Raw genomic sequence first — 25,722 nt, 5'->3', positions numbered from 1 at the left:
TATCGGAGCCGATACTGCCTAAAACGCTGGAACATCTCTAACCCAAAGGGATAAAAGTATCCAGTTTCTCACAAGAAAATAGCAATAATAGGCTGAAATTATACGGAGTTTGTTGCAGCAGAAAATGTTTTGGTTCCACTTTACTTTAGGTATCTACATAAGCGTGACATGACACTGTCATGAACGTGTCATAAACATTATAAACAAGTCATAAACATTTAGGACATAACGCTTCTGTCAGACAGTGTCATTCGGTTTTTGTCATGACAAGTTAGGGTTAGGGTTCATGTGGTCATGACAGTGTCATGTGTTCATGTCACTCTTATGTAGATACCTTCAAGTAAAGTGTTACCAATGTTTTCTTATTCTTCTTTCACATTGCCGTCCCATTAATCATCTCAGGACCCCTCAGATTTATATTGCGATCCCTTTTATGGGGTCTGACCCACAGGTTGGGAGCCACTGTTATGGAGCGGAGGGTAGGTTGAAGGGTAACACTTTACTTGAAGGTATCTACATAAGGCTGACATGACACTGTCATGAACACATGACACAGTTATGACACATGAACCCTAGCCCTAACTTGTCATGACAAAAACCGAATGACACTTAATAAAAGCATTAGAAGCGTTATGTCATAAACGTTTATGACTTGTTTATAATGTTTATGACACGTTCATGACAGTGTCATGTCACTCTTATGTAGATACCTTCAAGGAAAATGTGTAACCGGTTGAAGACACCGGAGGGTTGAGGGTGATAATCGTTGTTGGTAAACTGCAGTGGTGGCTGAGACGCAGAGATCAATACTTGTCATAGTCATAACTCAGTCAACAACACAGACACGGTACATATTTTTAGATTCAGAGTGACTTACACTTTCCGAGGATATCGTTATATCGGCTGCCCGTCGCAAATTAGCGTCCATTATACAGCTTACAAGTCATAGAGAAGAGATTTGTCTTATAAACTGCAGAGCTTGCCTGGGAACCTTGACGTTTTTTAGTCGTCTTCAGTATCAAAGTGATCCAGTGAAAGCTGTCTGCACATTCACGGGTAAACTGCAAACAGGAAGTGCTAGTGGCGAATTTGGCAAACTTTTGATGCTGCCAAAATGTAAACAAATAAAATAAAAATACAGAGTTCAAGTTGTAACCAACAGCTAACTCCCCTCATTTCCTGGCAACATTATAGTTCCTGTTTGAATCACACAAAACATTATGGAGAATGTTAATCCAGAACATAGAGCACGGGCATCAAAGTGAGGCAAAGAACAATAATAATAATGTTGAATTGTTCATTTTTTTGTTGCACTGCACATTATTTGTTGGCATTACTGAGACTGAATGGGGAGATGTTTAAGGAAAACCAACAGTGGTGACTGCGACTGAGTGTGCGTTTGTTTTAGGTACCTGGAGGTGGAGTGGGAGGTGCGTAAAGGGACTCAGCGGAGTTTCGGGAAGGATGTGATGAAGGGCTCCAGCCCACGTGTGCCTCAGCAGGATAACTTCAGCGACTGCGGAGTTTACGTCCTGCAGTATGTGGAAAGCTTCTTCGAGGTGAGGGGGAAAACGTAAAACCGTTCAAAACCGCCATTCCCTCGCTCACTAGTCCTTGTGTGGTGTTTATTAAAAAGTGAACTATAGAGGCAACGACCAAACCAGATTTCAGACACCACACTGAAAACATCGTTGCGTCAGGAGATGCGCCCGTTGTTTGTGTGACGGAGGCGGGCGTGCCCAGCATCATGTAAACAAACCCAAACAAACATACTTCTAATACGTCGCTGAAACAAAGCGCGCACTCGGTTGTTTATTATAGATGTTGCATGTGACATTTCCGGGAAAACGCGAACGCGTCGCATTGTGGTATACGGGAGTAACATGTAGGGTACATCGTATGTACACTCAAATTAGCAGTGCATTGTGGGTATTTTATTGTGGACTATATAGTGAATGAAATTATCCGCAGAGAATTCAAACACCACTACAGAATGGCGAACACACTATATAGTAACACACAATACTTGTTAGTAGTGTCTGATACCATTTTATGCTTACCGATACCTGAACTTGAGTACCGATCTGATACCAGTGTGTCATATATAACAGCTGTATACTACTCTCCCTGTATGGATGTGATATCATTTGCTATAATTGATTTTAAACTCTTAGTGAAACATGAACAAACACAAACAATGAACGCCACAGAACTTTATTTTATTATCCAGTTAACGGAAAAAGAACATCAATAAACTACTTTAAAGTATATTTTCTTCTGGGCTTAATAACAGGGTATCGGTGCATAAACTCCAGTACTTTCCGATACCGATACCAGCATTTTAGGCGGTATCGGAGGCTTTTCCGATACTGGTATCGCTATGGGAACATCTCTACTTGTTAGCAGATAAGTTGACTGTTGGTTTGTGTCTTTGTAGATGATAAGAAAAATATAGAATATCACCAGAGTTATCCTTTTAATATTGCCCTTGTGGACTTCCATACTATCCTGGTCTAAAGTCTTTTACAAAACACACAAAGAACACCGTGTGGGGCACTCCAGTTAGTTTTACATCATCCCTCGTATTAAATGTCCACAGACATTCACAGTGGAAAAGCGTCCATATCTTCTGACATAAAGAGAGTCCATGTCTCCCATTGTCTGAGGACGATTGCTCTTCAAGATCTTAAAGAAAAGTTATCCTTTCCATGGTAGAGATCTCTTTGATTATGTCCATCCGAGGCTCGGAGGCTCAGGATTGTACCAATTCTTTGTAATCGCGTTCTTACAGGCAAGACACAATATCTTACACCAACAGCAGTCGTTTCTCCATACCATTCTGGTTTGATTGGTTTGGTTTCGTCTCGTCTCTTTTTACACAGAATCCGATTCCCAGTTTCCATCTGCCGGTGAGCTTGTCCGAGTGGTTTCCTCAGCAACGGATGAAGACGAAGCGCGAGGAAATCAAGGAGCTGATCCTAAAGATCCAAGAGCAACAAGAACTGGAAAAGAAGGAGTCGGAGCGGCTCGGGGCACCGCTCGGCTCTCCGCCCGCCTCTCCCGGAGAGCCGGAGATCGAAGAGACTTCTGAGTGGTTGGGCAGGCCGCCGAGCCTACCCATCAGCCCCTGAAAGCACCCTCACCCTCATCCTCTTCCCCCGTCACTCCCAGGCCCAGCAGGGAGTGACGGGGGTGGGGGGGGACCTGATTGTACGCTGGTTTAACTTCGACGTGTCTGAAAACGGTCCCTCGGCTCCCTCCATTAACCACAGACATCAAACACAACGTCAGAATTTTCTATCAAATAAAAACCCATGAACTGTAAATATGCTGGAGTTTTTCCCGCTGCCTTTGTAATTTACCGTTTTATGACTCAGTCATGAAGTGGCCCCATTAAGTTATGTTTTCATAGATGTTCTTCTTCTCCGGGAGGATCTGTGCAGAAGATACTGTTGGTCTCTTGCATCGTTATTTTCTATGCTTTCTAGTTGTTTAGAGGAAGACAAAAACAATAAAACAACAACACAAACACACACACACGCACAACACTTAGAGGAAGTTGCTGTTATTTGTAAGTTATTAACAATCCACCCCGTCTGGGAAAAAATAAACTTGTTTTCCGGAAGTTGGCGAGTCACATAGTTCAGTGCTTGTTGTGTCTCTTCGATGTGGAGTGGATGCATTTTCAGCATTAAAAGCAACTCTGGATGCAAGAACACTTCCTCTGCCTTAACTTTGTCTGTGTGTGTGTGTGTGTGTGTTACTGTATTTGTGTGGTCCAGAAACTAGGGAATACAGTATACTTGTGGGGCCCAAAATGCTGGACCCCACAAGGTTAAAAGGGTGTTTGAGGGTTAGAATTAGGTGATGGTTAGAGTTAAGGTTAGGCATTTAGTTGTGATGGTTAGGGTGAGGGTCTAGGGAATGCATTATGTCAATGACGGGTCCCCACAAAGATAGTGAAACAAATGTTTGTGTGTGTGTCCTTTTTTTCGGAGCCCTTCGCAGACTTCTATTCCATGTTGGCATAAAAGTTGAGATTGAAAGTACTTTTTTTTTTGTAGCTGGGAAACAGAAGTTGATAAAACAATCTCCCATTTAGCGGCTGCTCTGGAGCTTTCGATCATATAACATGAGCTTCAACCAACACACAGTTGCTGTTGTCCAGAACATGCACAGGGTCTGGGAAAGTCTTAAATGCGTCTGATTATTTCCAGGTCCCGAGACGTTTTGGACAGAAAATGCTGAGGCTGTTCCCTTTTCTTTTAAAAGGGATTAAAAATGGAAGAATGAAAAACAAATAAACAGGGATTGTCAAAAAAAGAACAGAGTATACAAGGTTTAGTAGTATTTTTGCTCCAAATACTCACTAAAGCACCAAATGTGGATTAATCTGATGCTGAAAATAGTCCCCAACAAATGCACTGTTTTCTCCTGTTTGATAAAAACTACAGTGATCAGCTGTTTTAGGAAATTACTGATGAAACTATATATTTGTGTGTTTGTTTTTTTAAGATTTACGTTTATGGACTAACACAATGTTGGTTTTAAGGGTAAGGTTTATACTTTATTTGTACCTGTAGGTAGGTAGGTAGGTAGGATATACGACATCCATCATGACACACAACTAATGAAAATAAAAAAAACTATGATCTGATACAAATACTCAAGGTCCCACCAATAACAACATCAGAGAGAGAGACATACTGTATAAATAATTGAAATAAAAATAATTCAAGTAACTATTCTCTCTCGCGGCTTTGAATGAAGTGTATTTTACAATGCTGAAATGGTTTCGCGGATGTTTTTATGTTAAAAAAAAAGGATCCTACTCTTTAACAGAAAGGTCGACCTCCTTAGAAATCCTTCCCATAATGTTGTCAGACACTTAGAATATTAATCTGAGTCTGTCAGCAGCAAAACAAACACTTTTGTGAAGGTAAATACAAGCTGGACAATCATCCTATTAACTGAGATTGTAGCTTGTTTCTCTGCTGCCGACTGCAGAGATCTCTCTTAATACTGGACCAATGTCAAAGATTGTTGTTCCCATCAGTCACTTAGACACAAACACATAGGACAATAGGTTGAAAAAAACCAGTAGTTACCCTTTAAGTAAAGGATCTGAATACTTCTTCCACCGCTGACAGACAAAAATACAATTTATAGATTTGTAACCACACATTAAATTTGTCGCTAAAGAGTGACAAAAACGGCCTGCATGTACTCCAACTCTGCTTACTTACCTATCCCAAGCCTCTTTAAAAAACTAGGTTACACTTTACTTGAAGGTATCTACATAAGAGTGACATGACACTGTCATGAACGAGTCATAAACGTTGATGACATAACGCTTCTGTCAGACAGTGTCATTCTGTTTTTGTCATAAGTTATGGTTAGGGTTATGGTTCATGTGTCATGACTGTGTCATGTGTTCATGACGCAGTCGTGTCACTCTTATGTAGATGCCTTCAAGTAAAGTGTTACCAAAAACTGTCATCAGTTAAATGAGTGACTGTGTGAATGCAGAGTGCTGCTGTCTCGGGTGGTTGGTTATGAAATGCTGCTCTCAGCTTTCAGTCCCGTGTTAAATGTCTTCTTCTTCACCCCGTGTTTCGTTACCGGACACTAAAACATTCATGACTCTTGAAACGTCTTTTGTCGTCCCACTTATGAACTCATTCAGCGGATCCTTTTCAATATAAAAAAATATAAAATATAAATCAACTGCTTAACCCTTGTGTTGTCTTCGGATTAAATTTGACCCGTTTTCAAAGTTTTTAATATCAGAAATTTGGGTTTCTTTCAACCAAATTGCCTAAAATTGACATGGATGCATACCTTTGATGTAAATGTACTATCACAGTATCTTACTGTTTTAATGTTATACAGGATCATGCTGTAAATGCCAATGCTTTCTGGGAGAAAATAATAATATTACAGCACTATCTGCGAATGTTACAGATTACCAAGGGGGTAAGCGAGCATCCGGAAAGCGTACCTCCTATGGGGAGATTCTGAGGCTAACAAGCCATCACCTCCCGTTAGCATCCCATTGACTCCCATTCTTTTTGGCGTCACTTTGACAGTGAATAACTTTACATCTGAAGCGTTTAAAGACTCTAATTGACCGTTGTTTATTTCTAAAGAAACACGACAATGTATAAAAGGCTCCATTACCTTGTACCTCACGTTATGGCTCCGTAGCAGACGTTTATGTAAAAATAGGCTAACGGTTGTGTCATGACCACGGGACTTGCTGTCGCACAGTAGATAAATTACCGATAAGATTGGGAATGATTGAGATTTCTCTTGGCACAGCTACCAGAAGACTTCCAACTTTCAGACAGGTTGCTCACGTCACATCTACGTCTTCAAGCTCAGTTGGAGGCTGCTCAGTAACGCTCAGCCATCACCAGGAAAGAGCTTCTAATGTCCTGTATCGCTGTGTCCATTTATTTTACTGTCTATGCAGATTACAGGTATTTACTGTTAGTGCATCTTGGGAAAATAAAAGAAAAGGTGGGAATTACACTGCAGCCAGTATGTTACTGTCAATTCAAATAATACGGTAAGAAACTGTCATTTTACAGTACAAACCTTAAACTTTAAAAAACTGTATGCATACCGTACATAGACAGTAGTTTACTGGCGAAGCTGCTGCCAGTTTACTATTGTAAATTTACGGTGAAATACACTATTTACTATTACTATTTTCACAAATGATTCATCACTTGCTTTAAATAAGGTCAGTATATCGATGTATGCAGATGACTTAACTATTTATATGTCTTCATCTACATTTCATGAGTTAAACGCCACCCTATCACGAGCTGCAATCAGTGGTTAAATGGAAAAAGAAAAAGAAGCTAGTTCTTAATGTTTCAAAGACAAAAAGCATGATGTTCGGTTCACATCAGGAGACACATCAGACCAAACTTCTAGGAGTTATTTTAGATAGCAAATTATCATGGACAAAACATATAAATAACGTGGTTGTTAAGATGGGAAGTGGTGTTTCTGTTGTTAAAAGATGTGCACCATTTTTGTCACAAAGCTCAACCAAAGTAGTAGCTAAAGCTTTAATATTGTCTAATATTGACTATTGTTCAGTAGTATGGTCTAATGCAACTCAAGAAAAAGTAACTAAATTGCAAATGGTGCAAAATAGAACCGCGCGTATAGCCCTTAGGTGTGGATATCGGACAAATGTTACAATATACAAATGTTTAGGTTGGTTATTTGTAAGAAATAGATTAAGAAATAGGGGATGGCAGTTGCTCAGTCAGTAGGAGGGTTAAGGTTAGGAGGATGAAAGACATGTTATGTGACAATAGTATGTGGATATGCCTGTTATAAACATGTGTTCAACCTAAATGTAAGGAATGGCCAATGACTGCACTGGTGGAGCTGTCTATGTGTCTGTCCTTGTCTTATGTGTGTGTATTTTGTTATTTTATATGAGTTGTGTTATGAAATGATAGTGTATGTTTAGTTTTTGTCTTACAATTTTTATTTTTTTATTGTTTATGATGTTGTTATGTCCTCATTATGTCCTCATTACCACCACTGGAAGTTGTTCTCAATCGACTTATCTGGATAAATAAAGGTTAAAAAAAATAAAATAAAAATGAGGATCCTAAATTAACACACACACGGAAAATACTAGAAATATACTAGAAATAATACCGAGCTACTTGTTGGAGACCCCTGATCTAGCGCCATCATCAGATCTATGTTTGAATGTGTCCAATACTTTATGATCACATATCTGCAAAACTAATGCCACTTGTTTGCAGCAGAAACAAGTCCTGAACATTGACATATAATAATAATAATAATAATAAACTTGTCGGCAAACACTTGCTTGTGTCCACATCCAGCAGTCACAGAGAAACATGATGATTCATCAGGAGTCTCTGTGTTTGTGTCCAGTAGTCTCTCTCTTTTAGCTTTTAGATTTTTTACTGTATGCTACATACACGTGTAATTCTGTGAGGGGAACATAGTGCAAGTAAATGAATATGAGTAGCATGAAAAGAAAATACTCAAGTAAAGTATCTCTAAATTTGAGCAAATGTAATAATTTACTCTCTCCACTGCTGTTATTTGTAAATAAAATATATGATAAAAAATAATTTAAAAAAATAACAAATATTTTAATTATTTTAAATAAAATAAATAAACTCTTTATGATTTGGATAGCGCCCCCTGGAGGGAGACCTTTTATTATCCAGCTCGTGACGTCATGGGCCAGTTTCCCAGGATTGCTGCGGGAGTCGGAGGCAGCAGGGCGGGGAGAGTGTGGCCCAGGCTACCGGAGCGGACACCTATCATCAGGAGACAACCGGCACGGCTGTGTTTGGGACGTGCGCTTCACTTCCTTTCTTTCTTTCTGGGATTTAAAAAACTAAAACCAACATCATTTCCGTAAAACAGGCCACGGGAGTTCACGCACAAACGAGGTAGGCAACACCGACAGCCGTTTGCATTCACCGGTCGGGAGAATTCATCACAATAAGACGGCGATGTTAGCTAGCTGTGTCCCGGTGCTAGCAGCCAGCAGCACAGGGAAGGCTGTCAGCTTGCCCTGGAGGAAAACCGTCAACACACAGCTGAGAACTCTGACAAAAATCCTCCACTAGGCTGGGACTAGGCTGCTTTATAATTCCTGCATTGAGCTGTGGGATTTAATTTTTTCTTTTTTTTAACAACATAAATCGTGCTTGCATTTGTCTAGCTTTGTTGAGAGGAGTCCGCGCCAGACTTCCTTCAAACATCTTGCAATTTAAAGTTTTTTTTTATATCAGTAAAAGCATTTATATAATAATACATTGTCCAATATATATTTTGAAGACATATGAGACACTCTTAAAATCGGCATATGAAGAATCCACCGTGCCTCCCTTTATTTTAGTAGGGCTTCAACTTTTTCACTATACTCAATGTCGCTGCCATTGCTACCAAAGTGTATATTCTCGTGAAATAACATATTGGAAATGACCGGCAAACAGTATTTAAAAGTTGGATTATTTGACAAATGGTGAAGCTTTGTGGATTATATACATGCCGAATTGAAGACAATTGTCTCCCAAATCAGAAAAAGTGATGATTCATTGTTCATAGCGTATGTATGTGGCTGATAACGCTACGCGATTCCAAATTCTTGGGTTTTTTGTATCAGGTTTGGCTCTTGCTCGGTGTCTCGAAAGCTAGAGCGGGGGGCACATATCGAACATAACGAGCATTTAGCACAAGCGTCACTGCATCAGAGGGAGTTCAAAAGGGACAGAGCTTGGCAGCTGCTAGGGAAATTCATCGGTGCGTACATGACATGGGAGTCTGTGTTGTTGTACAGCAGCAGCAGCACCAATATGTCAGATCTCACAATATAAGCATGGCTGCGGCCTGCAGACACACACACACACACACACACACACACACACACACACACACACACACATACATAGGCTACACACACCCACACTGCTGGCTGCTGAGCCTGGGAAGAAGAATCAGTGGACATGCTTTGCATAAGAAGAAAAGCTGAGGGTGGTGGGTTTTGTCCATTGTGATATTAGTGCCTGGGCGATGATAAAAGAGGATGTGGCATCCTCAGAAGTCTGGATGCAGGGAACATGCTCAGCCGATGCTGTGGGTTTGTATCTGTGATTACATAAGAGCTCTCTGTGCTTATTGTGTTTATCCTGAGCTTGTTTTTATGCTGAAGCTGCTTTGAAATCACTATTATGGTCATTTTATTCTCCTAAAGCGGCTCGAAATCTGTCAGATTTACTCAAAAAGCACGTTATGTTTTTCTTTCATTACATCTCATTGTCACTAATATTTCTTTACAGACGTACATGCAGTTTGTGGCATCTTTATACATATACATTTTTTATTCCCATAGTGCTATGAATGATAGATAGATAGATAGATAGATAGATAGGAGGAGTTTATTAATCCCAAATAGGGAAATAACTGTTACAGCAGCAAGTTACAAGGACAAACATACTCACTCAAACACATACAGAAAATAATAACATTTACAACCTATATACATAAGATATATGTCAAAATAAAATATGTACAATATTAAATATTAAGTAACCAGTGTACAAGTAGCATATTAGTGTACAATAATGTAATAATGAAATACAGTTTTCCTCTTGTGTCAGTCAGACATTGGGTGGAGAGCTGCGAAGATCAATTGATTAGTTGTCAACTATTGAATGAATCGCCAACTATTTTGATAAGTGATTAATCGGTTTGAGTCATTTTTTATGGAAAAAAGTTAAAAAGCTTCTTATAATGAGAATATTTTCTTGTTTCTTCTCTCCTCTGTGACAGTAAGCTGAATATGTTTTGGACAAAACGAGACATTTGAGGACGTCATCTTTAAGCCCAGTTCAGACCAAAGATTCGCGATGAGACGAAACCGTTTTAGAACGTCGCGGAGAAAAGTGACTCAAGACAGCTGATGGTGTCGCTGCCACTCAGCTGGTGGAGTCTCCAGAGGCTGGTTTTAGAACGTAAGAGACGTCTCCTGTTTCAACAGCCAATAGAGAAGTCAGCTGGTGGAGTCTCCAGAGGCTGGTTTTAGAACGTAAGAGACGTCTCCTGTTTCTACAGCCAATAGAGAAGTCAGCTGGTAAAGGCAGCTACAAACTATAGAAATAAAATGAACCATAATCCATTTTATTTCTATGTTAAAAACTGTTAACTGGTCGAAATGGCAGATAGACGGAGGCTCAATGTGCGCCCGCGAGTACGTACTGTACGGTGGAGCGAGCTAGAGAGTGACTGAAGAGAGGGAGCGCCTAGGACGAAGCCGTGAATCGGAGAAATAAAACCTGTTTTTGCCGATTCATCACTAGAAATGTAACTGGAACAAGCATCTCACTATCATTAACATTATTCACATTCATATTTAGACGCAACAAATGATGTATCCAGCTACAAAAAAGCCTAAAAGTCGGAAGTTAGGACGGAAGTGCAAAGAGTCGTCGCTGTGGAGATGATACACCGTCTCGTCTCGGATCTTTGGTCTGAACTGGGCTCATCTTGGACTTTTGGGAAACACTGGTGCACATTTTTCACCCTTTTATAAACCAAATTCATCGAGAAAATAATCGACAGTGAAAATAATCGTTGAAATTGCAGCCGTAGGAGGAGGGCTGTCTGTCAGCAACCTCCTGACTTCTGAAGGGACTTTGACTTTTGCTCCCTTCTGACCACGTCCTTCTTTTATGACATCTAGTTAACATTATATGACAATACAATAGTACTTATTATACTCAGGCTGTGCTTCCTTGAGTTAAGGGAGTTTCGGTGACTTCAGGGATCAAAGTCCTCTCCAGGAAATGATCCTGAACAACCGCACGATTATTGAATTGGTCGGATGGTGATCTTTGCGCACACAGCTTTCGAGGACTTTAATTGGGTGTGAAAATAATTAGTAAGACGTCGGAGCATGCTTGCTTTTTGTGAAAGGCACTTAGCTCCCTGGGTAACAACTGTTGTCCGAGTGTCTCATCCAGGATAAGCAGTTTATGTGCACCCTCGTCCCTTTTAAGATGAGCACGTATACTAGAGAAAGCTGAGGATTCAGAAAGTTAGACAACAGTGCGTGGCAGTACACCTCCATATACTGTGTTAGGTATATGTTTGTCTCTCTGTAAACAGTGTTGTGTTGTGTTTTCCTCACATAGTTGTGAGGAGGAAGCAGCTGCCGGTCGGAAAGCGAAAGAGCGTTTTGGGAAAACTTGTCAAGGAATTCCTGGAATATCCTGGAAGGAAGTGTATGGATGTATTAGAGTTAAGGCATGTGGTTAGTTCCTTGTGGAAGTTGGAGCATAATTAGGGATTTTGTACAAAGGGGACACATAAAATAAGGGATAGAACGATAATCGGGCCGTTTTTTTGGCAGTTTTCAGATGATCTGTATCACTGTTTTACTTGCCTGATAACCAATAACAGTGAACGAATGAAAAAGTGTTCTACTTGGGCTCGGCTACAGCTCTGTGTCTGTCCCTCTGCTTCGGTTTCACTCACCACTGAGTCTGACTTAATGTCCCCCCCACAACACTGTCTGCCCCTTTGAATATTCCCGGTACTCCCTAATCCACAGCCCAGACTGTTGTCAAAGTTCGCTAAAATTAAACCGAAAGCAAAGGCCCTGCAAGCGATATACTTCACCTCTGTGAGTGAATCCAATAGTTGCGTTGATTCCTTTGAAATTATGGGATTTTAGACAGACATTTTTCTTTTCATAACTCCTCTCTGCAGACTAGGCTAATGCTAACTAAGGCTACGTTCAGACTGCAGGCAAAAGGGGCCCAAATCAGATTCTTTTGGGGTCCAGTGACCAGGTCAGACTTCTTCAGAAGTAGTGTGAACACTCAAATCTTGCCCACATCTGATTTTTTTTTTTTCAAATCAAATTTAGACCACTTCCATATGTGGTCCTGAATCAGACCCAGGTCTGATTTATTTTTTTTTCAATGCGGCCGCAGTGTGAACAACCAAGGTGGATTTCATGCGACTTTTACGTCAATCTACATCGACATTTGTCACAATTACGCTCCGGCGGGAGTCAGCCCGAGACACAGACAGTAACATTAAAAACTTGACTAGGCCTACAACATGGAGAACAGTGATGGAGCAGGTCAATGGAGGGAGGTGTTAATGAGTGCATTCACATTAATGTTACGGCTGCCATTACACAAACATTTTGAAATAAAAGCCAGTGGTTAGGCCCCCTCTCACCCGTCAGCCTTTGTAATTAGGGGAATGTGAGCTCAATTAGTCACGCCACACTGAGCAGACCGCAGTCTCTCGCCGATGGTGATGAAGAGTGTCGATTTACACTCCGTCTGCGAGCCCGGCCGCCCTCGCTCCGGGATGTTTTATGTTTCCCCTCGAGGGAGCTGGAACATCCTGGAAGGACTTGACTTTGTTGCTGTGTTTTGGTTCACACACACACTGCCGGATTACGAGAGAACCAGCGCTCAGGTCACGTGGACGTTCAAGTAGATCAGCTATTGTGAGTTTTTCTCTCCTGTGAGAGTGGAAACAGAAGGGAATCCAGCCTCTGTAACGTTGAGCGTCACCTGATGATGCTTCACTGTCATTTTATATGTGTGTCAAGAAGTCGAGAAATATGTTCTTCAGCCCTCCAATCACATCATCTGAACTGCGTCTGCTTTGTAACTTTGTAAAGGTTTTTGTAAGCCTGAGGAACCGCTGGCTATCAGGTGTCAACATCTGTCTCTTTCTACCCATGAACCCCTCGCATTTTAGGAGTAGTTTCCTGTCGTTGGGTCAGGTTACCTTCTCGCCCCAAATGACAAACCAAACTTAATTCCTTTTTGGAAACGACGTGTTCGAATGGCAGGTGACAGGTAAACTGTGATGGACAATTGTGACTGTTTTTGACAATTCCTCGGCTAAACAAGCGATTGATAAAATGAAAATCTAAGCGATATAATGGATTTATAAATGATCCCTTATTGCAGCCCCCAAATGACATCCATTTACACTTCTGCAGATAAACTAAGCGACTCCATAAAGCAAAAGGGACTTTGATTTAACCATTCCAACACGCATTTGTGTAAATGTGTCTCTAATGCTACGGATTTTTAAGAGATTAATGCATTTTCCTTTTGATGCAATGTATGAGCCTTACCCCCTTTATGTTTTCATCATTGCTTTTATTTTGGATTTGTGGAGTTTTGTGGACTCTTTCCTACTTTGTACTGCAACTGCTGCACAACAGTTTCCCTCGGGATGACTGAAGATCTATCTTAAGAACAGGCAACCTAGATCTATTTTAGTGAATGCTATGGACATCAGAGGATCTGTTCATTAAACATTGAATACACGCAGTATATCTGTCTATGCTCTCTGCTCTAAACGGGGCATACGTGACGCTGAAATCTTGTGTTTTATGTGAATTACGTGACGTCTCTCTTGTCATCGTCAGACTCACTCACCTTTGCGTGAAGTTTTTTTTGTTGCTTTTGTCTTTTTTCTCAGTTTGAAAGTGGCATGGCTAGCTGCAGGTTAGCACTAATTTATTTAGCCCCCCCCTCTTATTCGACTCAGAAACTAAGTGGCCATCCATCTCAGGGTTTCCCCCAGAAAAGTTATAAGGCCCGGTGGCAAAGTGTCTTTTTTTGAACATTTTGGATTTCATGTTATCTATGATGACAGCGGAAATAAAACAATAGATAGAACTGCCGCTGTGTGCATGTATTGTGCAACATGCATTCAATATGCTAATTTTAGCTATATATCATATGCTGAAGTATATTTCTGGAGTGTTAAAAGTGTTAATGAACGTAAAACCGTGACCCTAAAACCGTGATACGAACCGAACCATTGGACTTTGTGAACCGTACCACCCCTAATACACGCTAAAAGTATTGCTTTTTTTAAATGGAGTCTGGTGGGTTAGACAGAAAGGTCTTAAAGATGTTTTAACGGTCTATCTCTGAAGGGATCCTTCCCATAATGTTGTCAGACACTTAGAATATTAATCTGAGCCCGTCAGCGGCAAAACAGCACTTTAGTGAAGGTAAATATAAGCTGGACAATTGTCCTATTAACTTAGATTGTAGCTTGTTTCTCGCTGCCGACTGCAGCGATCTCTCTTAATACTGGACCAATCAGTTCCCATCAGTCACTTAGACACAAACACATAGGAACATAGGATCCAGGTTGAAAAAAAAACAGCAGTTACACTTTAATCAAAGATTATGTGATGTTCCAAAACTTTTTTTTATTGAAAAACGTAACATTTTCTCGAGGGAGGACCCCCTAAACCCCCAGACAAATACACTACTGAAAACACATAGACCGAGGGGGAAAAAAAACTGCATGTTTTTAATCTTAAGCTTTGGAGACGTGATGTCTAGCCCTATTTTTAGTAGCAGGCATTTTAGTCTGCTTCTTTAATCACTAGTTCAGACCTGTATTTTCTCACACACTTTTCACCCCTCAGTGTGCTTGTCACGTGTGACTTAATCTCCGTGTCACGTCATGTCAACATGCAAATGGACCCAACCCATCATTATGGTGGCGAAGGGCTGTAATCGTAGCGACCAGGAAGACGGCAGCAGCCATTCGTCCTGCTGCTGATCCCGGCAGGATCACGTGTTCCTGACCTTTGAAACACAAGGCCTCCTGGTACGGAGCGAAGCCTCAATAGAATGAATTCTGGGTAATATTTTGGGAGGAGGCCTGGAGGCTTGTTCTTGTTCTTCCTGTGAATCCATTTCCATGTTTTAGATGAAAAAGAAGATGATGAGAGCGGTGGATTGTAAAAGAAACGGAGCCTGTCCCTCCTTTGCCTCCAGCTACAGAGATTAACACCGTTGACATAAAGACTGTTCAAACACTAAAACACATTAGTCCCTCCTCTGATGGGGTTTCCTCGCCCTGGTTTGTCACATTGCTCGTTAGTTTCTGCGGCACTGCTCAGAGAGGACTTTGACCCGACTTAATCCGGCTCTTCTCTTAAATATTCAAGTGAAACGGGAATATTTGTTTTTAGCTGTTGCCAGGGTTTCACAGCTCTGAACCATTGTACGGTGCTGATTTAGACACGTTTGGCTCTGCCTTCAAACTGTGGTAGCGTCTAAATTTAAATGTAGAGTACGCACACTATAGCTGCAACTGTTGAGTGCTTTCACAACCCACAGCGCTGTGGAGGAGGGTCTGGCTAGTCCCCACAGCATTCCTGGATGGGAGAAAAGCGGGCACTGGTTTATTGGCATTTCTTTAAACCAATCACAATCGTCTTGGGCGGTGCTAAGCTCCGCACGGAGCAGCTGCAAAATAGCCCCGGGAAGGAGCTTGTTTTGGTGGAACGTGTACGTCCGTAGGTTGTTTTAGTCGTGCAACAGAAAACTCAGATTGGACAGATGGTCTAGCTGGCTGTCTGGATTTACCCTGCAGAGATCTGAGGAGCAGTTAACCATAGTCCTCAGAAATCCACCAGAGGTTAGAACGCCAACACAAAGACAGAGGAAGGTAACGGACATCGGCGAAAAGAAGGACATTCGGCGGAATTTCCTGCGGCACCGGAGCGATCCCGGAAGGGGAATGTCGAGGATATAAACTAATATGCATCGGATTCAGTGTGCAAGTTTGTGACAAATTTTTAGGAAGAGAGATACGAAAAAAAACGCATACGAAGATTTCGGGCTCAGTGTGCTGTGCAAGGACCTTTACCCCGTAAAAAGACCCTAGTGTTGTATTCCGATTTCCGCGCAAAATATGCGGGGCTTGCATGATTTCCTAACCCCCGCATTTTCGTTGCAAAAAAGTCACATATATCTTAGCAGAAAGTTGGAAAATGTTGCGTTTTCGTCACACAAGAGCAGCCGTTTTCCCCTGTTGCCATGGGAACGTTATGAAGTGACGTAATTCCGCGACGTGAACGTCATCGAAAAGCTGCAAACCCCGCGATGAAGCCACGATCAAACCACAGTTTTTGCAAGTTCCCGCAATTTCTTCGCATAAAATTGCATAAATATCCCGCATATTCCATGGCATTTTTTTTAAGAAAACGTGCCGCATAATCAAAGAGTTTTGCCCGCAACAATGACAAAAAAAACTCAGCATTTTTCTGGAAGGACTGCCTTTCCTTTCCTGCTTGTTATATTGAGCAGATATTCGTGAACAGCCAGCTCTCAACACTCGGTTGCTATGCGATTTTGTTACGCAACTGCACACTGTCTTCCCCTCTGGATATGTTCAGGAGAAATCAGGTTGATTTGCTTTGCAGCATGCCAACACAGAGAATGTGTGTATGCTTTTGGTGGAATAAATTGCTGCATGCTTTGGTCCTTTTGATCCTCGCTGTGTCTGTCTGGCGTTTCAATGTCTCAGAGGATTCGACGCCAACAAAGGCCGGACGCTTCCTCTCTTTCTTTTTTTTTAGGCCGTCTGCATAATGTCACTGTCTGTCAGGGCTGTTTGGTAATCTGCTGGGGGGAAGTGACCTCATGAGAAAACAAGAGAGTCAGAGGAGATTTTCACCATCACTATATTTAGCTTTCGAAATGCAGGAGCCACTTTCAGTATTCTTACTTGTCAAATTGATTTCAGGAAGAGAAAGGAAACTCCAAATGCTGCAAAGACTTCCATATAGGGTTGGGTATCGTTTGGGTTTTTTCTTTTTTCAATACAGGTACTAAAGCGATACTTTTAAAACGGTGCCGTTGCCTAAATGGTGCCTGGACCGACTTTTGAAAAAGGTAGAAAAACAAAAAGGCTAATGGGCTACCAGTTTCAAGTGAATGCGTGTTGAAGCGTGTGTTGCAGCTGCAGACTGGTGTACGTCCCGCTGTTGGAATCCTCTCCAGTGAGACACAGTCACACTTTACACCGTTTAGCTGTCAGCATTTTAACCGTGTTTAATCCAAGCTAACGCTAGGCTAACGTTACCTGCTGTCAAGTAAATGTCGGCATTATGTCGGCAGGATCATTTAAAAGGCAACCGTGACTACATTGTGCATCTGCCCTGTTTCTGATACCGTGGCGGCAGAAATGTTGCCATGGCGGGCCGCCACTCCAAAATCAACATGGAGGAAATACTGCTTAGGTGCGTGTAGAGGTCATTCCTAAATACAATGTGACGTTTTTCAATAATAATAAGAAATGCAATTTCACATCACTTCGGAGCATTATGATCACAATATCTGTGTCTAAAACATTGGAAAAGCTAGAGCAGAGAATAAATAACTAACACTCAACAAAACTAGAAGTTCATCTACAATCTGAGAAAAGACTTTTAGTTTCATTCGGCAGGGAAAGCCCTGTAATAGATCGTTTTAAAATTGCGGTGTAACTGCTATTACTTAATTATATGATCTGAATACTTCTTCCACCCACTGAGAACCAGTTTATATCTAGTTTTTACTGTTTGTACTTTCTTCTCGACACCCTCAGCAGCCTGCTGCAGGCGACATACTGGAAACCTGCCAGTTTCACCCAGTAATCTGACCACTGGAGGAAATGGAAGTCTGGTTCATGAATGACTCGGGTTTTACTGTCAGGTTCTCAGACTTACACTGTGACTTTTGACCCCCCCCCCCCCACACACACACACACACACACACTCAGGGATTTGTTTGACACTTTATCACCTCCTCGCCACTTTATTCCAAATCCTATATAAGCCGCAGAGGACGAGGATTTAGGACTCTTTGTGTAATGTACAACTTTTTTTTAGCGGCTAATGACAGACTTTTATTGGTGTTCGACTTGGCCTTTAGGAGGATGACTCTTGTCAATCTTTAAACTCTATTACTGCGGGTTTCTTAAACATCAGCACTTCCAGCAAATTCCACAGCTTTGCTGAAATCATCAAAAAATGACCGAAGCTCCGGACCGGGAGAGCAAAGACGTGTAGATCTTTCAGGTCGATATCGGTTATGAAAAACAAAGAATTTCTACCAAAAAAGATGATTTCACAATTGATTGATTGACATTTTGAACGCTCAACTTGAACTGGAAATGAAATCAACAAAACAATAACTCTAAATGCTCATTTCATACTTTCTTTGGGTGCAAAAATGTTTGAACTTTTTTTAATTGTGTGTGTGTGTGTGTGTGTGTGTGTGTGTGTGTGTGTGTGTGTGTGTGTGTGTGCTGGGTGAGTCACATTCATTTCTCCCTCATTGAAAGGAATCACCTGCTAATCTGATTCTTTAACACACCCTGTTGGGGCGAGTCTTTCTTTCGATAGAAAGAAATGCTGATTTTAGTTTTTGTGCAACCCATAAAGCAAAGATCCCCTCAGATTTAGTTGTTAAAGACACAGAATTACTTCCAAAGAAGATGATTTTACAATTGATTTATTGATTGACACACTTGTGTTTGTGCGCGCGTGCGTGTGTTTGCTTCTTTGTGTGCATGTGTACGTGTGTGTGCATGTGTGTGTTTGCTTCTTAACAAGCTACACGCTTGTTTGTGTGTGTGTGTGTTTTCTTCAGTGAATGTGTGTGTGTCTATGTGTGCGTGTGTGTCTGTCTGTGTGTGCATGTGTGTGTGTGCGTGCATGTGTGTGTGTGTGTGTGTGTGTGTGTGTTTGCTTGCTTCAGTGTGTACGTGTGTGTGCATGTGTGTGTTTGCTTCTTGCTTCTGTGTGTGTGTGCTGTCTGTGTGTGTGTCTGTCAGTGCACGTGTGTGTGTTTTTGCTTGCTTCAGTGTGTGTGTGCATGTGTGTGTGTCTCTGTGTTTGCTAGTGTGTGTGTGCGTGCGTGTGTGTCTGTCTGTGTGTGCATGTGTGTGTGTGCGTGCATGTGTGTGTGTGTCTCTCTGTGTTTGCTTCAGTGTGTCTGTGTGCGTGTGTGTCTCTCTGTGTTTGCTTCAGTGTGTGCGTGTGTGTGTGCGTGTGTGTGTGTTGGGCGAGTCAGATCCATTTCTGCCTCATTGAAAGGAATCACCTGCTAATCTTGTGATCCTTTAACACACCCTGTTGTGGCGAGTCTTTGCTGTGGGTGGGGCGGCAGCAGAAAAACGGTGAATCGCTTCAAAGAATGCTGGGAACATTCACGACAAGAGTCCTGACATAGCAGAGAGGTTTTTAAGGTAACCACGAACCTCGGAGACGAAAAGAAAGAAAAGGTCATCTGTTTGTTTGATCACGGGACAACGAAAAGATCAGGTTTCAGAGAAGCTGCAGCCAGAAATGTATTTTTCTTTAAATAGTCACAGTGGAATTAATATTAGGAACTGACTTTTAGTTCAGCGTCTAGTTCACTAGATGGATAGATCGTGCCCTGTCATATCTTGCTTTAATTATACAGTTGTGGTGAGCAGATGTTTTGCAGTGGAAATGTCCTTGTTACCTTTGAAAAATATGAACATATTCCAACGCATTATCATGAACCAGAGCGTCATGTAGGGCTGGGCATCGTTCAAAAATCTTCAGTACCGATAACGGTACCCATACCTGGAATGCGATAACGGTTCCTAAATGATTTTTGAAACCAATTTTATAAAATCCATCCATCCATCCATCTTCATCCGCTTATCCGGGGTCGGGTCGCGGGGGTAGCAGCTCCAGCAGGGGACCCCAAACTTCCCTTTCCCGGGCCACATTAACCAGCTCCGACTGGGGGATCCCGAGGCGTTCCCAGGCCAGGTTAGAGATATAATCCCTCCACCTAGTCCTGGGTCTCCCCCGAGGCCTCCTCCCAGCTGGACGTGCCTGGAACACCTCCCTAGGGAGGCGCCCAGGGGGCATCCTTACCAGATGCCCGAACCACCTCAACTGGCTCCTTTCGACGTGAAGGAGCAGCGGCTCTACTCCGAGCTCCTCACGGATAACTGAGCTTCTCACCCTATCTCTAAGGGAGACGCCAGCTACCCTCCTGAGGAAACCCATTTCGGCCGCTTGTACCCTGGATCTTGTTCTTTCGGTCATGACAGGACTTTATAAAATCCATTTTACCCAAAATAAATTACAAATGTTTACGTCCCTCTCAAAATACAACACCACACCCATGTAAGCCCTTTCCTGCATGCCTCCTCGACGTGGAACGTTAGACAGCCAACCACAGCCATTATTAGATCTTGGTGGAAGCATGCTGCGTGCTTATTGGCTCACTGACGCTGATGAGATTTACTCCTGTAATGGCAAAAATTACATTTAAGCACTGTTCCTTTAAATTGTTATGTTTTCATTAGCACATAGCCTTTTCTCAGCATTATTGAAAGACAGTTTATCCTATTTTATCATGTTGATTCGATCCTGCTTAACTGCTGAGACAGAGAGTCTGGAAGACGAAGCGTAGGCCCTTTGTTTAAACTGATAAACTACAAGGCCACTGTAAACCACCTCCCTTCCCAGATCCGTTCCTCCCTTGTCAGTTACGATGTACGGGAATGTGACCCCAGATGTGAAAGTGGGGGACAGGAGATTAGATGAAGTGGGTTTATGACGCTTTCTCTTTGATTTAGAAAAGTATCTGGCAGGATCTGTGTCTTTACATGCGTGTGTTTACATGCTTTAATCTTCTGACCTTATCTTTATGCTGCCTGTGAGAAAATGTAAAGTCCTGTTTAGAACAGATCATGTGTGAATTGTCACTCCCCTTTCCCCAATGTGCATTTAAGCTCAGTGTTCCCTTCACTCATTTGAAGAATCTGTACTCACTGAGCTGTTTGTGCTTTTTGTGAATCTGTTATTCTTCCTATATTTGCAAATATATCTTTATAAAATACAAAACCCTAACTTGGTTTAGTTCTTCGACTGTCTTATTTGTTTCAGTCACTAAACTTTGAAAACTCTACCCCTGCTGCAGCAGAAACTTCCTCTACACTCCTTAGCTATTGAAAATTGGTATTGAATGACGAGGCATTTTCTGACACTCAATACTTTTGGAGGCAATTCGGTCGGTGTCTACAGTAAAAGCATAGACAGTAAAAGAAATGGACACCTCAACGGAGACCAGTGAAGGACATTAGAAGCTCTTTCCCGGTGATGGCTGAGCGTTACTGAGCAGCCTCCAACTGAGCTTGAAGACGTAGATGTGACGTGAGCAACCTGTCTGAAAGTTGGAAGTCTTCTGGTAGCTGTGCCAAGAGAAATCTCAATCATTCCCAATCAATTCCCAATTCCCAAAAAGGAATAACGTTAACCGCGATTGACATTCAGATGTTTTTGTTTTTTTCATTGCCTGTATAATTTCCTCATCCCCCGTGAATATAGGTATACCTCGTCACCCATACTTCATTATTTAACAACATATGCTTTTCTTAAAATATCCTAGTTGTTCGTGGATAAATGTTACTTCATATGAATTCACTTGCCACGTACCGAAGTATTTCCAATCCATCAAAACGTTGCTGAAATATTTTGTTCCGATGCTTTCATGGACTCTCTATGGGCTTCTCCCTTGACTGTATGCCTCCACATCCCCCCCGATTGCCTGCGAGCTTCTCCTGTACTATACGGTAATTCCTCTACTGTGTGACAGTAAGTTGCGGGGTTATGACGCAACCGTTAGCCTATTTTTACAAAACGTCTGCTACGGAGCCATAACGTGAGCTACAAGGTAATGGAGCCTTTTATACATTGTCGTGTTTCTTTAGAAATAAACAACGGTCAAATAGAATCTTTAAACGCTTCAGATGTAAAGTTATTCACTGTCAAAGTGACGCCAAAATAAATGGGAGTCAATGGGATGCTAACGGGAGGTGATGGCTTGTTAGTGTCAGAATCTCCCCATAGGAGGTACGCTTTCCGGATGCTCACTTACCCCCTTGTCTAAAAGTAGAGATTTTCCGATATATGAGTTTTGGAAAGTACTGGAGTTTATGCACCGATCCGATGACACGTACAGTTGGTCAAACTGGATAATATAAGAAAGTTCTACGGCGTTCATTGTTTACGTTTGTTCATGTTTTACAAACCCATGGTAAATACCGAGCACCCACGTGTGCCAGACTGCCAGTAGGCTACATTCATTTAAAATGAAACATTGCAGTTGGTGCTGATTGGAGCGTCTGTCATAGTGTGATTGGTTATGTCGCTGTCCCCTGCTCCATATCCTATCCACCAATCACAGCGTCTCTCGGATGAAAAAGCCTCTTTAGTGACCCTCCCTCCATTCCCCCCCAGTGGTGCTCTCCTGAGTTGAAAGCCTACTTGACGGCTCTATTATCGAGTTCATAGGCGTGTGTGTTTGTGTCGGACGCTGTCCATTTCCAAAGGTTCTGAAATGCAAACAATTTTTGACTACTTTTTTTTAAAGGGTGTGCGCTCGTGAGCACCCACGGAGGAAAACATAAATAGGCGCCCTTGATCTCTACTAAAAAGTATCAAAGTTCGGTACCCAGCCCTAGCGTCATGCAGCAATGACAGTTAAGTCCAGGCACCAAAACGACTAGTTAAGGTCTCCCAAAACTTCCGAAGAATGAACATGCGTTTCCTGGGTGAAAGTCTTTTGTTTTCGCCGGGAAGCATTCTCTGTTTCGCGGCTTGAAAGCGCTGCGTTTTCTGACCCACACATCCTGATTTAGGAGAAGATTTTACATTGTTATAGACTACACATTTGGATTTTGCTCTTTCTCTACACCCACTTTGCCTTTTTCCTGAAATGTCACGCTGCCGTTGTGTGGGAGCAGAAGGAGGAAGCATGAGGCTCGTTAACAGAAAACCCAATCATTATCACGGCTTGTTTAAAGATAACCAACATCAGCTGTACAAAGGTTATCAGCCCCCATCGGAGGCACAGATGAGACAGAATGAAAAGCATAATTAGAGAATAAATGATTAAAAAGCCAAAGCAGCATGTTCATTATCCTCCAGTGAGGCAGATAATGTAACACAAGCTGGAAGAGTCGGATATCTAATGAAGTGTCATGACTTCAGATCAGATGTGTGTGTGAACAGGCTGGTGTCGGTTTATTACACATGGTGTTTTATCTTTGAGTATTTTGTATTTATTTTTTGTAGTAGTAGACTTTCTTTTTAGACAATAAAGTACAGTAAAGTGGAGGAGCTGTCGGCCTTCATTTTGGCCGACCTGACGTGTTCAGTCGGAGACAGGGCAGTCGGGACTCACCCGGAAATGGTGAGCGGGATGAGCGAGACTAAGCCTCTCAAAATCTGACGAAAAGCTTCTAAACTGACCTTTTGTTGATCTGAAATGAAGACGGATTCAGCAACTGCACGGCCTGTTTCTCTCTTCAAATGTTTCCAGAAACACGTTTCGGTGAACTATTTTAGTCCAATATGAGATCGTATTCTGAATCAGTCGCCAGTAATGGCCGGTTGAAAAATCCAAAATGCTGGTTTTCATTTGTGGGCGACAATACAGATTAGCGCCGCCTGCTGTTATGGAGACGTATTACGTCTCGTCTCTTTGGTGTGTTCTGAGGCATTTTTTGACCAACTCGGGGAGACTTTTCTGCCGATGGTCGGCCGTCTGGTCGGTGTGTAACGGCCTTAACAGTGCCTAGCAGTGCCTAGCAGTACCTAACGGTGTCTAGCAGTGCCTAGCAGTCCCTGACTTTTTGCTAGAAGCTAACAATGTAGCTATGGCTGACCTTTGGCCTACTTTAGCATCTAAACATTAGCTCACTAAGAACCTGGGAACCACAATCCCAAACTGGCAGTTTGATTTTCTGTGTCCTGAATAGTTTACCTAAAGTAAACTTCTTTGACTGTTATGCACATCATGTCTTTTTTTAAATATTAGTTTTTCTAAAATTATACTTAAAAAAATCCCAATATATCACCTTATGCACAGTATCGCAATATATTGCGATATATTGAATCGTGGCCCATGTATCCTTGCTACGTATCGTATCGCCAGATTCTTGCCAATCCACAGCCCTACTTCTGACTATGTAGAAATTCATTTTTCACAACTTAAATTTACAGAATGTATTTCCAGTAGTTCTAGTGTAGAAACAGACGGTCTCAAAAATAAGACGTAACCCGTGCAGTTTCCTTTTAGGACAGGCGTCTCAGTGAACTCTGTTATTGTCCATCTGCCTTCAGGGGCTGGTGTCCCTGAACACATCAGAGGAACTCTGTTGGCCATGTGAGCCCGAGCGAGCGCCCGTGACAGTGAGCTCTCAGTGAGCGACGACACAGATCCAACAATCGGCTGTCTGTCTTCCAGCAGAGAGAGAGAGAGAGAGAGAGAGTGGGTCGGCACGGCTCGGCTCGGCACACACAGAACCCGCAGGCTAATTCAAGGGGCAACTTCCTCTGCGGCCGCAGAATGTGTCCTCTCAAAACACACACTGTGTAACAGCTGCTGCATCTCTTGCATCTCGACTGAACACAGTTTGTTTTCATGATCTCAGCTTTAAAACACCCTTTGCTTTTAAAGGATTTTCTCTTTAAAGGGACAGTCCAACTCACTGCTGTCCGGCAGTTTTTTGTGTGACTTCTTGTGGATAAGCAGCCGGGCTACAGCATGACGTACAGTAATGTCCACGTATTTCCAGTTTCGGATGTTTTAGAAACAAACAGAACAGGAACTTTCTGGAGTTGTTATTTTGCATCAATAAAGGAGCATGTCCACGGATTTTAAACGTCAAAGCCAAGAATTTCTTTAATCGAGGACAGCCCTATTCTCAGCCTCCTTTGTGGTTCTTTTGTTGTAGTGTAGTAGTGTTTGTAGTGTGCCTTTATTGAAAGTCAGCGGAGAGAGAAGTCCCTAAGTCCTTGGCTAAGTCCAAAGCAGGGACGTTGCGGTTCATGGTCAGACTGTTTGTTAAAAATGAACTCGTTTTGGGCTGGTGTGAAAGCTTTCGTTCCAACACTTTCGTATGATATTGTACGAAAATAGGCGGCCACCGGCCGGTCACGTGACACCCCGTTACATGGCAGTTAAATATAGCCGACAAAAAGGTGACTGTCAGCCGACAACAGAGCACAGAGAGCTACCGGACGTTTCAGAGACCGTTTAAGTTGAGTTCAGCCGACAAATGGTGACCGTCATGCTGCGCCGACAGTTAAGTTTAGGCAACAAAACAACTAGTTAAGATTAGAAAAAGAGAATGTGGTTTAACACGTTTCCTGGGTGAACGTTTTGTGTTCACCACGTGACGCGAATTCCGCTCCCCGGCTTCAAAGCCCTGTGCTTTTATGACCCAAACGTCCACCCCGACCTCCTCCCCACGCGCTCCACAGCGTTCCTACAGCAGCACTCAATGTGGCGCTGACAGTAATAAATACGTGGGATT

The 25,722-nt window shown here is 42.2% G+C and overlaps 2 protein-coding genes across 13 annotated transcripts in view; both read left to right on the top strand.

The window, feature by feature from the left end:
* senp6a (SUMO specific peptidase 6a) overlaps window positions 1-3,718 on the top strand; it is a 41,288-nt gene extending 37,570 nt beyond the window's left edge. For all 3 annotated transcript variants that reach the window (XM_078274338.1, XM_078274337.1, XM_078274336.1), the window contains 2 exons: window positions 1,409-1,559; window positions 2,883-3,718. In XM_078274338.1, coding sequence (XP_078130464.1) covers window positions 1,409-1,559; window positions 2,883-3,131 — 400 coding nt within the window. In that variant the 3' untranslated portion in view covers window positions 3,132-3,718. The remainder of the gene's footprint in view (window positions 1-1,408; window positions 1,560-2,882) is intronic.
* A 4,539-nt stretch (window positions 3,719-8,257) lies between these two features.
* LOC144533599 (unconventional myosin-VI-like) overlaps window positions 8,258-25,722 on the top strand; it is a 164,637-nt gene continuing 147,172 nt past the window's right edge. For all 10 annotated transcript variants that reach the window (XM_078275079.1, XM_078275078.1, XM_078275077.1 and 7 more), the window contains exon 1: window positions 8,258-8,465. The gene's annotated coding sequence lies outside the window, so the exon portion shown is untranslated. The remainder of the gene's footprint in view (window positions 8,466-25,722) is intronic.

Source organism: Sander vitreus, chromosome 18, assembly GCF_031162955.1.
Source record: "Sander vitreus isolate 19-12246 chromosome 18, sanVit1, whole genome shotgun sequence".
Lineage (NCBI taxonomy): Eukaryota > Metazoa > Chordata > Actinopteri > Perciformes > Percidae > Sander > Sander vitreus.
Note: the sequence above shows the minus strand (reverse complement) of the source record. Positions and strands in the feature narration are given on the sequence as shown.